The sequence below is a fragment of the Branchiostoma belcheri genome, unplaced genomic scaffold (assembly GCF_001625305.1).
Source record: "Branchiostoma belcheri isolate BF01 breed outbred unplaced genomic scaffold, Haploidv18h27 scaffold32, whole genome shotgun sequence".
NCBI lineage: Eukaryota > Metazoa > Chordata > Leptocardii > Amphioxiformes > Branchiostomatidae > Branchiostoma > Branchiostoma belcheri.
Genome location: NW_017803932.1, coordinates 2,474,095 through 2,491,735, shown reverse-complemented (window position 1 = coordinate 2,491,735; position 17,641 = coordinate 2,474,095). Strand labels below are relative to the sequence as shown.

Genomic DNA, 17,641 nt, shown 5'->3' with positions numbered 1-17,641 from the left:
CCTGACAGAGCTGAATGTTGGAGAAGTGGTGTGCATCCTCCTGCAGCTTGACTTTAGACAGCCCACTGTCTCCATGTACAATCAGTAAAGGTTTCCCCCTGTAGAGAATGCATTATGTAGGGAAGAATGTAATCTCCATTCTGTATTGCCGTGTCACTTTTGGACAGACTGTATCGCTGTGACAAGATAAGATAAGACTCAAGATAGGGAATCTTAGCTGATGAGAAAGTGAGCCAGAATGAATCAAATAGATTTAGTATCAGGTCTTATAGCTAATGACCTACTGAGGATGGGATGAGTAACAAATCACACATTTTAAGTGTTTTAAGATACTTTTGCCTTTCTGTGTTAAGATACTTTGTCTTTCTTCCTTCAATAAGTACATAAACATTACGTGTGTCATGTACAAACTGTTTAACATAATTGTACGTCTCTTTGTGCAAGATGTTGATTGAAGAAAAGATCCAAATTGTATTACATTAATTTTTTGTTTCAATGTCACATTTCTGCATTGAAAGGATTCAACATTTACCGATTAGTTTTATCTGGAGTTGCCAAAACACGTGCAACAACTGTGACATCTTGGTGAAATGTAACTTTGCATGGACAAAACAGAACTAACCCCCTACTGTACAGCATTATTCAACTATTTGCCCAATTGTTTTTAAATGCTCGTTGAAAGAGACATGAACTGTACATATGGATTGATTAAAGGAATTGACAAGTAGAGAAGAGATAGTTGATTGGCAGAAATGTGTCAAGTTATTGATCTTTATGTCCTGATATGAATAAAGTTGATAATGGGAAATGAGTAAAGAACTACTATTGTTTGTTATACTGTACTTACAGTCATTAACTATACCCACCCAATCTAACTGAACTTGGAAAAACAGATTATCTTGTTTCAAATACAAAATATACAATTTATTTCAGTACCTCTTTTTCTTGCAATGAATTGCAACATGGTGTCATTTTGCTGAAAGGTCCCAAACATTGTTGTTTCAAATAATCACAAACCTGCTGTAGCTTAATTGATTGACAAAACACATGACTATAAGTTCAAGGTGATTTCAGAGCTCACCTTGCTTCCTGTGGATACTGCTGCATGAGCCAGGGAATGTCAATCATGTAGTTAAACTGAAAACAACAACAGGAAGAAATCAGTGATTTTAGACTTCTGGGGTTAGTATTTTTTGGGTAGAATCTAAGGTGACTACCATTGTCTGTGCTTCTGACCTTTGTGCATGTTCACTGCTTGCATTCTATGATGATTAAAAATGGAGCTGTTTACAAGAAAAACATACGGGGGGGGCAACAAGTATTGAGAGTGAGAAAAAGTCGAAGTTAGGGAGCTAGAGTAGAGTAGATTTATTTTTCATGTCATTTTTAAAGATGTTATCATCATTTAATACTTGCAAAACATTTTGTGTTTTTTTTAATGTGAATCTTACCTGAGCTGAGGCCACCAGCTCTCCCTTCTCTGCTGCCAATATATCTGTACGGAGAAAGCCAAACGTGAATGTGGTTATCAAACCAGTTAAGCTCTGTCAATGAACTCAATGCACAGTTGAGCCACTCTTCCACTGGTCATGACAGAAAGATAATTGATACAGAACCACTCATCATACCACTGGACTATAAGCTGGACAACAGCACTAGGTGTCACAGTCTTCATATGTTTACTTTCACTGATGAGTGATAACTAAGGATAAAATTGGATGGTACAATATTGTGCTTGGGCTCAGATCCCCTCACATCATACACAAAATGAAGAATTCAGTCAGAAAATAATCTGAATGAATATTCATCTAGTCATTCCCAAACCGGACCCCATCAGCTAAAGTAACTTTTTTTTTAAATACCGGGGCATTCAAGCAGCTCATTCAGGACTGTTTCATTTTTAATGAGGAAAGTAATGAGAAAATGCTTTAACAGATTTCTGACAAAATTTAGACCACACTGACATGGGTTTTTTTTAACTAACCTGCAATGTGCAGGGCTCCAGTCTGATTAAACCTTGCAGCGATGCCAGAGACTTTGGTCAGGAAGAAGGTGTATGGGCCAGGGTCTGCTGTTTGTGCTGACGATGATGATGACGATGAAGCAGCAGAAGGGGACCCTGTTTTGAGCTTTTTGTGAGGTGGGGAGGAGTTTTCATCATCAGATGACGAGTCCCCTGTTGTCATTAGGATTGAAAAGAGACAATAGGTCAATCACAAGCAAGGCAACTTCACTTGGTTGATTAATAGCTAGAAATCAACATTGCTTTAATAGTGTGGACTATCATAAATGGCAACGATGACAAATTGTGAAGAAATTAATCTCCAGCCACAAATTGCTTCCTCAATCTATTTACTGTGAATTGTGAAACATACATGGTAGTTTTATTTTCAGTTTTCACAGTGACTAAAATTCACAAAGGGTTCATGATTTACAGTACATTGTATTCAGATAAATTAATAGAAACAAAACAAATTGAAGCATGTGGTTCCACACCTGGATGTCTGTACTCCCGAAGGTGGACGGGTTCTTCCTGTAACACTGCCTCCCATACTTACACGCCGGCCTTCGGTCTTTCTCAGTATTTCTCTTCTGTTTTCCTTCATGACGTCCTGTTTCTCCTAATCCTGATGGCCCGGCCTGACCACCACTATTGTCCTCCCCCTGTCCTGTCCTGCTGCTCTCTCCAGCACAGTCACCTCTTTCTTCATCTTTCCTTTCTCCAGGGAGAGTCAGACTGGTGGATTCATCAGAATCAGAATCACTCAATGACCACGACATCACAATATCGGCGTGATAGACTTGCTTGTTGTATAGATACCTGTTAATGGGACAAGACAGAAGTCATAATAACAAAGTCCTCAATGTACATGTAAACATGATAGTCCAGTGACTTTTTGTCAAAAGTGGTTAATGCCAAATGTCTTTGTACTTCCAAGAATTCCAAACTAATATATAAGCAGACTTTAGGATTGATTTTTTTTTCACTGCGCTCAACCCGCTCAAGCTGCCAAGATCTTTGGGGAAGGAAATTATACAAAAGGGTATATAGAATGTTCTTGAAAGTCCGTCCATAGGAGCCCAAGAGTAGGATCGCCATCTGGCAGATATGTTCTGAATGACAGCATGATTCCATCACCCCGTTGCAGGTGAGGCAACAGCTCTGACAGTCAGAAATATTCAGCAACATCATAAATCTTGAGGTGATGCAATCTAATTGACAGAATCATCCTGGCAATAATGCACACAGAAGGGCTAAGAAGTATTATGGACAGCAGCAATTTCAGCCAATCAGAGCTTCCTGTACACAAAGCAGCCACTGAGTGACTGACAACAACATGGCTGCCATGGTGAAGGAGGGTAATGAAGTTTCCATGGTAACACCTTCATGATGGGGCCAAACAAGAGCCTTGTACATTAGCATATGGGCACCAAAATCAATTATTACACTATACACAACATAATCTGGAGGCATGATGATGATGATGACACAACACTAGTGCTCTGGTACGTTGAAACATATCTGCCCTAATACACATCTCACCTACTCTCATAACATCCTATACCCCTCTGTTCTGTTTCTCTGCCCTTTCTCACAATCTCAGTGTCTTTCTTACCCTTAATTCTCTATCTATCTGCCCTGCCTCTGTCCCTCTGTCCTTTTCTCTAGTCTATCCCTCTGTCCATTCTTTATCCCTCAGCTCATTCGCTGTTAGCCTGGGTGCCAAACCCATAGCAGAATGAGATACTTTGTGTCCAGTGTGCTATGGGTCTGGCACCCAGGCTAATTCTCTGTCCCTCTGCCCATTCTCTGTCAGTCTGCCCTTATCCCTCTGCCAATCGTAACTCTAAATTAGGGTTACGCTAACCCTAATTTAGTGTTACCATAACCCTGATTTAGGGTTACACTATTAAGTTAGGTTACGCTAACCCTAATTTAGGGTTACGCTAACCCTAATCTAGGGTTACGCTAAATTAGGGTTAGGCTAATGGGGTGACATGTGATGTCTTTTTATATATATAACGTTATATACATATATATATATATATATATTTGTCATCATCAAGAAAATCATGCTTTCAGTTTAATCTGGGGAGGTACGTGTGACAAAGTCATTCCAGTAACCCCTGTTCCTTATGGTGGATATCCAAATTATACATTTGTCAAATCATCATCATCAAATACAAAATTATTTGTATTATTTGCAAGTATTACAAAGATCTTGTCCTTAGAGTAAAATGAAAATGTCCTAACTATCTCGATCTGCAAGGAAAAGCCACTTACGCTTGTGCAGACTTGTTGTTGTCCTTGTTTGTTTGTCTGTTTGTTTGTTTGTCTGTCTGGCTGTTTTTATACGTACAATCTCTTCGCGTCACTTTGTCTCCCAGCTGGTCCACATGTGTACGTCCTGGGGTCGGAGGTCATACTACCCGCTCAAAGTTAAACCTGTTGTGATTGGTCATTTCAAATTCCTTTGTCCAATCAAGAGGAAGTTTACTACACCCTCTTCGTACGCATGCGCGTTGAATACACAACAGTGATCGATGAGAAATGGGGATGGAATTTTTGCCAGCTGAAAGTGTTTAGCAACAAAAACAATCTCTGGCTTGGCGTTTAGGCGTGCCTTGACGGAAGAATCTTGCCGCAGAAGGGCTGACAGGTAAATTTGTGTCATTGTTGTTCTATAAGCACCTTGGCGTTGTTATTGTTACATCTTATGATGTCAAAAATAATTTATGTCTGCATGTTTTTCCCCTAGCACTAAAAAATCTTACTACGTATTAAAGTTTAAACGTTAGTTCGCCAACATAATTTGGAGAGAATTTCCTTGTTTGTACGCTGAGTCCAAGGTTAAATATGTTCTATGATCGCTGAGCTATCGTGTCAGTCCCATGGAATAAGATGCGTCAAAGTTGTAAAATCCCACGTGATTTGTTCGGGCCCCCCTCCCCTTTCCCATACACACGCAAATTATTGATTTCCATGCAAATTGTCAAAAATTTTACCAGGAAATTTTTCGCAAGAACAAAACATGTTGTTTTGGCAGTCCACAACTAAGAAAAAATTATGCCAAAATCTTGAGAGTATTTTTTTCTTACCAGCAATAAAATAATTAACGTTAAATTAATTTGACCCTTGTCTTGTCATGTCAAGGACTGAAGGAGTTTTACAATATACAGTGTTGTAAGTAACTTGTAACTATATAAGATTATAATTTCTTCAGGTAACATTCCCCAGTAGAAATGGCAGAGGTGCATGTGATAGGACAGATTGTCGGGGCGAGCGGCTTCCCTGAGCACAGCCTTTTCTGCAAGTGGGGAGTACATGCAGGTGAGTAGACAACACACTTCAGGTCTCATTTAATATATAGGTGTTATAGATGTATTGTTCCCTTGTATTGCCTTGTGTGTCTGTATGAACTTGGATGCAGTGTAATGGCAGGAAGAAGAGAGGGGGAGATTTCATAACCACAGACTTACAGGAAGGTCCACCCATTCGTCTTAGGTAGTGGGACAGACCATCTCTTTGGTTACGACAATAAATTTGGAGAAACTGTAGATCCTTCCCTTGTAGAAGTTTAAACAGTTAAAGAATGTGTATGATATGTTTGTGTTTTAGGAGGAGCCTGGAAGATTCTGTCAGGAACCAGAGAAGGTCAGACTCAGGTGGACAACCCCCAGGATGAAGAGCGTGCCAACTGGTCCCACCCCATCGATATCCACTTCTCCACCAAAGGGCTACAGGGTAAAGGACTTATACTATCAAGAAAGTTCATCTGTCCTGGTTTTTACATGTTTAAAGTTTAAACTTTTGACCCAACACAAAGAAATCCAGATACCTTTGACCCAGTGTTCCCGTCACTCTTCAAAGAAGCCATGTGACAAGCCTGGCTGGATCAGTCTACTGAGGCAGACCAGAGTAACTTGTCAAAAGCTCTTGGTGAGAGAACTTCTTGGTGTTGGACCAAAAGTTGTAAACTAACTTTAACAGGGAAAAAGACCTTACTGTAAATTCATTTACTTTCACAGTGGCATCATGTTGCAGGATGACGGTAATTTAGGATTTTTTTAGTGGTGTCTTAAGTTCACGGTAAAAAAATTCTGTAGTGTTCAGAGGTCAGATCCTGAAGGTCATGCAAACCCAAAATACGTCCCAGAAATCTGAACTCAGTGCTTTGTTGTTCCTGTCAAATGATTCCATGCAGGCTGGCCCAAGCTCCATTTCCAGGTGTGGCACCAGGATTCCTACGGCAGGAATGAGCTGTACGGCTACGGCTTCTGTCACGTCCCCACCTCACCCGGCATGCACAACCTGGAGTGTGTGACCTGGAGACCAGCCGGGTCACTCAGGGAGCAGATATCACAGTACTTCATAGGTAGGCAAATACATGTACCACCTCCAACCAGATGTAAAGACATTCTACAGTGTTCTATGCATGTAGTAAAATTGCACTACATGGCAAGTTTAGAATAGAAATAAGAATGATTTCACTTTTCAACTTGAAAAGTCAATCATCGGAAGAAAAATACTCTTTTTAGTTGAAAACATCTGCTATTTGATGTTTTCCACAAAAAGCTAGCTAGTTCACAGTAATTTTGCAAGAGACTATATAGATTGTGTCACGTCTCTCTGCTGTATATATGTGTATGGAACGTTTGGAAATCCTTGCTCCCTGTCTTGCAGGTGGTGGTCCCCAGCTGAAGAATCCAGACGTTGTTTACACAGGTGCAGACAGATGCAAGCTGACCACAGTCACCATGGGAAAAGTGCAGCTACAGTTGGGAATTATCCTCCGGAACTTTGACAAATATGGGATAGAGTGTTAACACAGCTTCTTTTTTTTCCTTTAGTTCTGTACAAAGATTGATATTCTATTGAAAATGAACAAGTTTGGTGGCATACATTCCTTATTTGTTGTTGATATGTTGCATGTTTGTAACTTTCGCTAGTAATTGTTCCATACATTTCATTTCTATACCATGTCTAAATGCTTGTACATTAGCAAGAAATATGGAGCAGATCTATTTTGTCATTAAAGAAAAAAAAGACAACCAGTATGTTGTACAAGAATCTTATTTTGGATACTAGTACTCAACTGTTTATTTGTATTTGTCAAAAAGATTTAGGGGGAATTTACCCAGTACAATACAACGAATCTGTAAATACTGTATATAGTGTCTGTCTTCTCTGTCACAACCAGTGGAAGAGTAGGTCTTCATTGAGTAAGCTGGTTTCAGATCACTTTCACTGCCCGGATTTTGCAAACATGGTAAATAATGTTCTATATGTACAGGAAGCTGTTCAGTTGCTTTGTTTCGGAATCCTGTTTTGTGTGCATTACTGTAGGGTGGATTTAATTGGGAAAAATCTGGATACGTGGAGCTTTTCTTTGTACATTTGTATCTCATTCGATTTCAGACACAAGTGCTTTTTAGTTTGAGAGTTTTGTGTTATGGAAAATACTTCATGAACTCTAGTATAGAATTAAAGATGAAGACTTGAATTAATTGTAAAATCCAATTCAAAATGAAGAAGATGAATAAAGTGCTCAGAATATCTCATAGTTATCAAGAGTTTTGAGAGGATGAGAAGAAAAGAAACACATGTACTTGAAAACCCTCTGGTGAAATTCGAATTTCTCAAATCTTATTTTTAATGGCTGTTGATATGGTAGAACTTGGCCAAATATTTAAGAAGGGAGAGAGCCAGTCATGGATTGCAAATGGTTACTCCTGGCACATGAAATCACGCATGCAACTCGTGCCTCTTGACACCCCCTCAGCAGAGTGGTACGTTCCACTCTTTACTTCCGGGTCAGGAGAGAAGCGCGCTTACTAAGTTCTATTTCCAGTGGTGACGGCTGTTTGCTTGTGGGACGTTAGCGTTTGGTACACCGTGGTGTTAGTACAAGTAACGTTCGGACATGGCAGACATTACCGTCGGTTCCAGGATTATCTGTGACGAAAACTACGGGACGGTGAGATATGTGGGGGAGGTGCCGCCCACAAAAGGTACGTAAACGTTACACGAACCTGAGCGCATCTTGTTGATGCAGAAAGTTTTCCCTATCCACAAGGCTTTTGGCTTACGACCCTGTTGCACGGCCAGGCTGTTCAAACACAAAACATTCCTGGCCATTTCTTTATTTCTTACATTGTTATAATCCATATACAAGGCTATAGCACACCACAAAACGCGATCTTTCAAACCTCACATATCTTTATTCATGCGTGTTTGTTACTCCGTGAAGGAGGTCAGGACCTCCGGACGGAGTGTTGTGAAGAGCCGTTTTTTCGTGTTCGCAGTCAAAATACGCACTGGGTTCTCTTTGTGTAATCGGCATGTAGTAGTAGAAGTAGAAGTTTTTCCAGACAGATTGTTACCTGTCTCCTGTTACTGAGTATTATACTTGATTGTACAAGCAATTAGCCTTCGGGCATTATTTTTGCAAATAAAGTTTCAATGTATTTGTGTGTGTGTGCTTATGTCTAGTATTACAGGTGCGTGTGTATGTGCCTGCGTGTGTGTGGGTATTAATATCATATTGTGCTGACATTTGTCTGCACCCCTAGGCCTGTGGTTTGGTGTGGAATGGGATGACCCCAGCCGAGGCAAACATGACGGAGCACATGAAGGCACCAGATACTTCACTACCAGGTAATGTAATGTACAGTAGGCTTTCTATGGGAACGTACAGGTTTGGTTGGACAGGGTGTGAATGGGGATTGGGGATCTAGTATTGCTATCTCTGTTAGCTCTGTATGATTCTATGAATTTGATTGACACCTCTGCCATCCACGCAGAAAGACATAAAATTAATGGACACTCAGAGAGAGGTCTTATCTGTGTGGAATCCCCGCTTTAAGTTTTCTATTCTGCAAAAACCTTTACAAACAGAATAGCTTTCAGCACCATGGACAGCGTCCGCCTGTCTTCATGGTCAACAGAAGCTTTTGTTAGGATACCCCGGTACTCTTACTGTACGACAAGTTCTGCAGTATTCTACGTTATACGAAAAAAGAAAATATCCATTTTAATGACTGTGAGACAATTTGTGACATTGAGGCCAATGACTACTAGGGCTGAAGAAAAACTTGTGCATATTGTATTTAGTTACTGTTATGATGATGACAATGTTGATTCAATTTCAAACAATAAACAAACAATCACAAAGCAGTGTTGATTTCTCCCTACTTCACCAGGCACCCCACTGGAGGCTCGTTTGTCCGTGCCAAGAAGGTGGACCCTGTGAGGCAGACATGTTACGAGGCCCTGACGGATAAGTACGGTATGGCGGAGGACGGAGACACAGGCATCAACGAGGAAGACCTGTATGTCATGGGCAGGTCAACGAAAAAGATTATGGTGGAAATGGTTGGAGCTGAGAAGGTGTCCAAACAACAAAGGTATTTTCCATGTGAACCATGTGGCAGTTTTGCTAAATGCTTCTTCTTGATCTCCAAAATCTGTTGGAGAAGAAAATCTCCTTTTCAAAGTCCTTTTAACTTCTAACTTGTTTTGAGTGGTTGAGATGTGGGTTTGTATGTGTCTGTGTCTGTGTCCGGACAGAGCAAAAGTCCATGGTGGGATAGAGGGATGGGTGCTGGAGAGAGCCCTGACTTCTATCTTAGTATCCAATAAACAATTTGTATTTTTCAGCCATGAAAATCTACGCGAAGTCGACTTGAGGGACCACAAGATTGTCGGTGCCGGACCAGATGGCATTCTCCAGAAAGCAGCACCTCGTAAGCTCCTTATTATATTCATTCAATATTGTCAAGTATAAGGAGGAAAAACATCTAGTACTTATTCTACTTATTTATTACACATATCCAGTACTCTTACTGTAGATGGGTTAAAATAACAATTTTAAAAACTCTTGAACTTGCTCTTTTGGTTTCATAAGAAGTAGTCAACCAGCATCACACAGCAGGACAGTGTGATGGTACCTTTAGGGGGAGTCATATCAAGCCTAAGGGTTTTATCTTTGTCAACTCTTCTTTTAGACATCACAGAACTTGACTTGTCCAAGAACCTGCTCCCGTCTTGGGAGGAAGTTGCCAAGATCACATCCCAGTTCCACTGCCTAGAGATACTGCATGTCAGGTTAGCCTCTCCTTTGTTTTCCTCATATTTAAATATGATAATTATGATGCTTATTGCTGATTATTGCCCAAACGGTGAATGGATAGATGACAACTTGGTCTCATGGATGTAAAACATTTAATCTGAGACACAAAACATTTTTGCAAGCTGCGGTGCCAGAATCCAGACTGGATGCCGTGTTAACTTTGATACTGTGATGTCATTGCAGGAATACGCAACCCTTAATCTAATTACAGCTCTAGATCCAGAGCTGGAAGTGGAATGGTTCAATGTTCAATAACACTCATGGTTAAATCAGGAAATGTATGTATTTTGGCCTCACTGGTGTCATAAGCACTGTAAGTTTCTCACCCAGTTGTTCTGTTGTGTTAGTGAGAATCTGTTAGAGGAACCAGAGGACCCTGCTAGCCTGTCCCCAGCACTGCAGACAATCAGGACCATTTTCTACAACAGAGTCCAACTACAGACAGAACAGGTTAGAAAGCATTTCTTCTAATACTTTTCCATTTATCATATCTATCATGATTTGTAAGTGTAGTTATCAATGATTCAACGTATCCTGCAGACTTTAAGTGAAAACATATTGTTCTCCAAACATCACAACTTCCTGTACAATGAGTACAGCTTTTTTGCACTTGTATCATCACTTCAAGAACATGACGAGCATCAGTCACATGTTTGTTCTCTTCCAACCAGTTACTGAGGTGTTCTACCATGTGGCCAGCTCTTCGCGAACTCCACATCTGTTTCAACAGCATCACAGTGTTAGATAGGTGGGTACTAGTTCTGGCTATCATTTTGGGTATGTTTTTATGCGTGTATGCTTGTATTCATAAGTATTTGCATGCAGTAGAGTGGCAGGAGGGGGGGATTTGGTAACTGCAGATTGACCTTAAGTGATGGCTGGCAGGCTGGGAGGAACTGATGGCTCCACCAATGAAAATCTTTACTGAAACTATGGATCAAACATGATAATTGTTTAATACCAAGTCAGTATTTCAGCCTTCTTCTATGACTTAGGCCATGTTAATTTGATTATATGGATGACATCCGCGCGCGCATGAATTTTCGGCCGTTTCCAAAAAAAAAAGAAAGTTTTACAACCATACTGTAAATCATACAAAACAGTTGCAAAAATGAGCAAAAAATATACCATAAGTTACAAAAAAAATGATAAAAACTATACCAATGTCGTAGAATGCCAAAATCAAACGTAAAAAGACGAAATTGTAAAGAAATGAACAATTGAAGACTAGATTATTCGCCAAACCATATTCTATTCAAGATTCAAGATTCAAGATGGATTTATTGGTTCTTCGCAGTTAAAAACAACTGAATTGTAGACCAATTTACAAAGCATTGGTATATTAAAAACTACAAGTTTGCAATCAATATAGACGTACGATTACCAAACCAATAAAAATACATGTTCCATACATTATAAATTTCCCGGACAACATTTGATACAGAAACAGTGTGCTACATATTAGAAAAACAACAGTCAGGGGTTCAGTCCATGGTTATTGAGGAGCTGGACCATAAACGGTATGGGCGAGTTCTTGTATCTATTCGTTCTTGCTCTCGGACAGTCTAGCATCTCGCTGTTTCTAGTACTACGGCCAGTTATTTGTGATCTCTGTGGAGGTAGCCAATCTCTGTATTCTGACCTCACAAGTGTCCTAGCGAACTTCACACACAACAGTTCTCTTCTCTCGGCAAGTGATGACAATCCGAGGTGTTGTAGTGCGTTGTCATATCCTGTGTAGGCGGTTCCCAGGATGATGCGGCAAGCCCGCCTTTGAACACGCTCAAGGCTGCGTTCCTGGGCTTTAGTGAGGGCAGGGGTCCAGGCAGGGGCTGCATACTCCAGGATAGGTCTAATATATCCTGTGTAGATGGTTGTGAGGTCACTGTGGGAGACGTTGAACCTTTTGAGACGTTTTAGGAAGTAGAGCTTTCTAGACGCTTTCCCCACCATGTGATTGACCTGTTTATCCCAATGAAGGTTGTTCTGGAGGATCACGCCAAGTACTTTCAGACAAGGTACAACAGGGAGAGACACGTCATCGATTTGTAGCGGTGGCAGCAGTGGTGGATTCCGGGAAAAGGTCACATGCATGACAAGGCATTTACTACTGTTTAACAGCATGTGATTTCTCTTGGACCAGGTGTTTAAGTCATCAAGGTCATTTTGTAGGCTGGACGGCTGATTGAGACTTCTAGTCTCCAACAAGTTCATGTCATCGACGTACTTCCACACGGGGCTGTTGGCGTCATGACAAGCATCGTCGATTAACACTAGGAACAGTACAGGTCCGAGCAGTGTCCCTTGTGCCACTCCACACGACAAGTATTCCCATCCGGATAGAGCCCCACGGTAGCGAACGACTTGTCGCCTTCTGGTGATAAGGTCGCATATCCACGGTAGTAGTTCAGGCCTCAGTCCTTTGTGTATCAGCTTTGTTATCACTGTGCTGTGGTGCACTCTATCAAAGGCTTTGGAAAAATCCGTAGCCAAGATAGAACAGGAAGTGGAGGGTTTATCCGTTGCCTTGCAGAGACTGTCGATCAGGCTGACAATGGCATGTACAGTTGAGCGCCCTTTCAAGCTTCCAAACTGTCGTTTGTCGAAGTCAATGTCATTTAAGATCCATTTCAATGCAAAGTATTCAGCAATCTTGGAAACTGGGAGGTAAGGGAAATCGGTCTTAATTGGTCGAGTGTCGGTGGTTGGGATTTAGGGATGGGCACGACAACTGCCTCTTTCCACTGGGCAGGCACAATGCCCTCTGCAAAGGAGGCGTTGAGGATATGGCAGAAGGGTGCGCTAAGTTCGCAGGCGAACTCGCGTAGTAACTTTGGAGGAAAGTTGTCAGGGCCGGGTGCTTTACTTGTCTTAACCGCCAGGAGTCGCTTGTATACATCCCAAACTTGGAGGGTAGGTAACTCCTGGGGGGCAGGTAGAAAAGTAGGTAGCGAGGTAAGGTCAAGTGCAGGAAGGGCTTGGGATATCCCAGCAAACTTTGAGTTGATGGCATCAGCTATTCTGTGCCATTTGCTCAACCCTCATGACCACGTAGATTTCATAATGAAAAGAACTTTTTTTTTTGCAAAACTTTTTTTTCATTCACACGCGCGCATCAGTTTTCGGGCTCCCGGAGGATGTCATCCATATAATCAAATCAACATGGCCTTAAGCATATTAAAGTCTGCTGACAGTTCTGATGAAATGATGGTGAGTTGGTCTTGACTTACTGGTCACTGTATGTTCTTGTCATGACAGTTTAGGGACACAGTTTCCTGCCCTGACCCTGCTCAACCTGGAGGGGAACCTGCTGCAGGACTGGGAGGAAGTTCTGAAACTCGGGGACATGAAGAGGTCAGGATGTGGCAATTGTAGTCTGGATGACAATCTTTTCAGCTGTACAGCTTTATATACAGGTGCTTCCCCACCAAAAAAGACCCACACATATCCTATCTGTCTGTCATTTGAAATATACAGATAAAATATGTATGGGTCCAATTGTTTAGGCTATTTTAAGACATTGGGAAGCAACCAAGAGTGCCAGACGAACTAAAGCTAAAAAAGTTGGTATCCAGGATATTGCAATAAGTATACTTCGTTTTCTACAAATAAGTTCTGAGTTTAATAGTGGACAGAACAATTTGCAGTAAGAAAATGTGTACCAACAATGTTCACAGTCATGTTGACTCCCATGTCTTCATGCATAGATGTGTTCTATCCAGTGTTATGTGCATCTGTAAACAGTATATAGCAGTTCCTCACATGTCATATATTTTCCTCCTGTCCAAATAGTCTGGAGACCCTGATAGTGAATGACACCGGCCTGACCAGAATTGCCTTCAAAGACACGGGTGTTGGTTTGTATCTGCTTCTATGGTAAACTCTGTGGTCCTTCATAGACCATATGATACAAAAATACAACATTTTTGTTATTTTGAGAAACCCAATTTAGAGTTTTGTGAGAAATGCTAATTTACTTTTTTTTTGTTTACCTCCTTTTTCAATTCTAGGTGAGAAATCTGGCCTGTTTCCCAACCTCAAGTCCCTCTCCATCAGTAGGAACAAGCTGGAAAATGTAAGTGTGTTTAACATCTTCAACTTTTATTTCTATTGATATGTAATGTCAATTGAAACATCCATCATTTCACTCATAATCTCTTGTCTGTTCACCTAGCACCTAACCTCTCTTGTAGCTTTGCACCTTTTGAACTTAATGCAATCCTCAACTTCTAGGAATTCAGTTCACCCTCTGATTGGCCTGTCGTTCTGCCTGTCAGGTCTACCCCCACCCACTTGCTGTCAACCTATGCAAAACAATACTTCAATGAATTCTCCTATCTAATTGTGTCTAATTTCCTTAGTGGGGGGACATCAATGAGTTGGATAAGCTGCAGAACCTGGAGGAGTTGGAATGTCGCAGTAACCCTGTGTTGAGCCAGGAGACAGACAAGATGGCCGTCAGACTGCTGCTGATCGCCAGGATAGGAGGCCTCAGGACCTGCAACAGGAGTCAGGTGGGTTGTGATGAGGCTATGATATTAGACACACAACAAATGAAGCTGTCTATGGAGGCAAAGCATTGAAATATTTCCTACTTGAAATTGTTGCGTGCTTTACCACTTTCAAGATCCACTTTACTTTCATATTTACAAAATTGCAAAAACACACGTATGTAACGTTACTTGTATTTTCAAAATTGTTGATAATCTCATTGCTGGTAGGGTTTTGTGATAGGGTTGACACCAACTCATCTCCTTTTGATTGTTTTCTGATATCCATCTTGTATGTCAAACTTTGTTTCTTCCCAATGTAATTGTTATGTTTTTAATATTTGCACACATATTTACATACCTATTGATAGCAAGGTGGGTCTAAGGTTTTGACAGCTAGCTTGTATCCTGCAGGTTACTGTGAAAGAGCGAGAGACTGCTGAGTTGGACTACATTAAGAAATACGGGCTTGTGTGGCTGAAAGCAGGAGGTGACCCAGAACCAGACAAAAACAAACCTACCCTGGACTTCCAACAGACACATCCAAGATTTGCTGAACTCATAGCAAGTCAGTATTGATACCAATAATTCATTAATTACTTTCTAGGGGACTGTACGATATTTAGTGGGGGGGTGCACTGGAGGGGAGGACCATTGAAAAAAAATTGGGCTGGGAGGAGGGGGGGACATTGAAAAATTTTTGGGCCTGGTGGGGCTAATCAACTCCTGGCATGCAAAACTCCTAGAGGCGTAACACTCCTACTGGGCAGTCTGTTGAGCTGGACAGGGGAAAACCATTATATTTGGAGCCCCGAAGACAGCGTGCCCCAACCACAGTAGACTGGATACCAGGCTGACATACACTTGAATTGAGAAAATTACTTAGAGCATATACATGTAGTTACAGAGGTGCGACTTTGCACTTCACACCATAACCCATAATTTCTTTCTCACATTCTCAGAGTATGGGGCTCCTAACAAGATGGAGTTGGAACCAGTCACCACAGCTTTGAAAAAGGCTCTTATTTGTATCCTTTACTGTACCGAGTTACAGAATTTTAGACAAAAATTGTTTACATCGTGTCTGTGGGTGCTTACAGTTACAATCTTGCTTAATTGCCAGTTTCCTGCAGTACCAGTTATACTCTGCTAGGGCAACATTTAGGGTTGTTTACATTTTGTACTTATTGAACAATGATTTTTGCTGAAATCAGGTACATTTTTGAGGAATGATATGGACAAATCGTATTCATTAATGGAAACTTTAACTGAAATAAAAAGGAGTTACCCACCATAAAAGGCATGTTCATGCTTAGGAGGGACTGATTCCAAGAACCAATAATATTATTAATAGGTGTGGCCCAACCCAAAGATTTGTCATGCTTCTTGGATGAAATGTTAGGATCCTATAAAGAACACTAGTAGTACATTGCATGTTGAAACGCTGAACCTTAACTTTCTGTGCAGCTGTGAAAATAGTTTGTCCATCAAAGGGGGACAAAGTCTACAACAAGAAGCTACCAGGTATGAAATAAATTGTGTTATGTACAAGTGTAGGAATGTTTCTTACTGATGTACTGTGTGTGTAACCAGTGTTTTGGTACAAAAACAGCTCAATAAAGATTTGCCATGAACTACTTATCATTGTTATTAATTGTAAGACAATAAACTTACAATACACACTCGGTCATTTAAACTTACCTTAGGCAATCACTCAAGGGACTGAGGAAAAGTGATTGCTGCAGACAGGGGTTGTTGATAGACACTGGTTACAACCAGACCAGCGCTGAGAGGGCATTCCTTTTGTGTGAGATTGCAAGGCACAATATTCTCAAATACAGTACACGACTGGCACATGTATGTACATGTACCACAAGTACTACACTACTGACACTTATGTACCACAGGTACACTACTAGTACTAACACATGTACCAATGTGTATGTACCACAGGTACCATGACAGTGCAGAAGCTGAAGATCTTGATCCAGCGACTGGTCAAGGTCAACATCACTGATCAGAAGTTGTCTTACACCAGTGGGAAGGTGATTCCTGACTTATACCAATTGTAATGTATAGTGAATAGGCTTCTTCATATCTATTATCATTTCAACATACTATCATTATAATTCAACATTATATGTAATAGTTTTCTAAGTTGGAAAACTATGTATTTCACCGTGTCAACATTTCTGTGGCCAACAGGACAAACTGAAATTTCACATTTTAGTTTTACTAATACATGTACTGTGAGTCTGTGACATAATGGTGACCACAAATAATGCGTTCTTGAATGTGATACACCTTATTAGTCTGAGACGAGTTAAAACATGGCTTCCACAATGTGTATATGTATAATGTACACACATGAGGTATTAATAAAAAAACAAAACCCATTCTGTAGGAAGATCTGGAGGACAATCCTGAAATTGAACTGGACAACGACATGCGAGACCTGACCTTCTACTCCATAGAGAACGGGGACATCATCTCAGTACAGGTGGAGTCCAGCTGACCTGGGACCCTCTTCCAGCTCACTGTCGGAGACTTCTGACATAAATTACATACCTTAAGGGCTGGTCACATTTGTCGTGTCGTAACCTTAACTTAAGATAAAAAAAATGAGAGCATTCTTACAGCCCTGTCTGTCTGAATCATGGCAATCAAGCACTGACATGAAAATAATGTATGCTAGAGCTTAGATTCTTTTGATGACAAAATGTCCAAAGCTATGCAAGGTCTTTAGCTACTAGTGACTATTGAGATACATGTACATGTAGATGCATTCCAGCCACAATTGTTATAATGACTTGTAATCATTCAAATGTTTATGACACAAAGGTATTTGTCTTTGGGTTATCATGTACATGAACTACTACTACTGGTATTGCTTGTGTACAAATGTAATTGTTGATGATCAGGTGTTGTATTGGAAGTGAATGCTACTTTCATTCTGAAATCAATTTAAAACTTTTTTATTCCGAATTTCTGCACAACATTTACTTCGCAACAAAAATT

At 40.6% G+C, this 17,641-nt stretch overlaps 3 protein-coding genes across 3 annotated transcripts in view; 2 read left to right on the top strand and 1 right to left on the bottom strand.

The window, feature by feature from the left end:
* LOC109474972 (tyrosyl-DNA phosphodiesterase 1-like) overlaps positions 1-4,419 on the bottom strand; it is a 47,555-nt gene extending 43,136 nt beyond the window's left edge. The window contains 7 exon segments of the mRNA XM_019775471.1: positions 2-98; positions 1,082-1,137; positions 1,452-1,495; positions 1,985-2,176; positions 2,497-2,523; positions 2,526-2,821; positions 4,286-4,419. Coding sequence (XP_019631030.1) covers positions 2-98; positions 1,082-1,137; positions 1,452-1,495; positions 1,985-2,176; positions 2,497-2,523; positions 2,526-2,781 — 672 coding nt within the window. The 5' untranslated portion in view covers positions 2,782-2,821; positions 4,286-4,419.
* A 101-nt stretch (positions 4,420-4,520) lies between these two features.
* On the top strand, positions 4,521-7,162 carry LOC109474975 (B9 domain-containing protein 2-like). The gene is made up of 5 exons (XM_019775476.1): positions 4,521-4,661; positions 5,226-5,332; positions 5,621-5,746; positions 6,207-6,377; positions 6,686-7,162. Exons 2-5 carry the CDS (start codon positions 5,245-5,247, stop codon positions 6,826-6,828), a joined length of 528 nt encoding a protein of 175 aa, XP_019631035.1. The 5' UTR covers positions 4,521-4,661; positions 5,226-5,244; the 3' UTR covers positions 6,829-7,162.
* A 634-nt stretch (positions 7,163-7,796) lies between these two features.
* Positions 7,797-17,638, top strand: LOC109474967 (tubulin-specific chaperone E-like). Its single transcript, XM_019775460.1, has 16 exons — positions 7,797-8,013; positions 8,575-8,659; positions 9,205-9,408; positions 9,662-9,747; positions 10,009-10,108; positions 10,481-10,583; positions 10,805-10,881; positions 13,392-13,487; positions 13,926-13,990; positions 14,144-14,208; positions 14,495-14,647; positions 15,038-15,191; positions 15,586-15,651; positions 16,091-16,147; positions 16,577-16,668; positions 17,028-17,638. Exons 1-16 carry the CDS (start codon positions 7,926-7,928, stop codon positions 17,136-17,138), a joined length of 1,602 nt encoding a protein of 533 aa, XP_019631019.1. The 5' UTR covers positions 7,797-7,925; the 3' UTR covers positions 17,139-17,638.
* Positions 17,639-17,641: the final 3 nt, after the last annotated feature.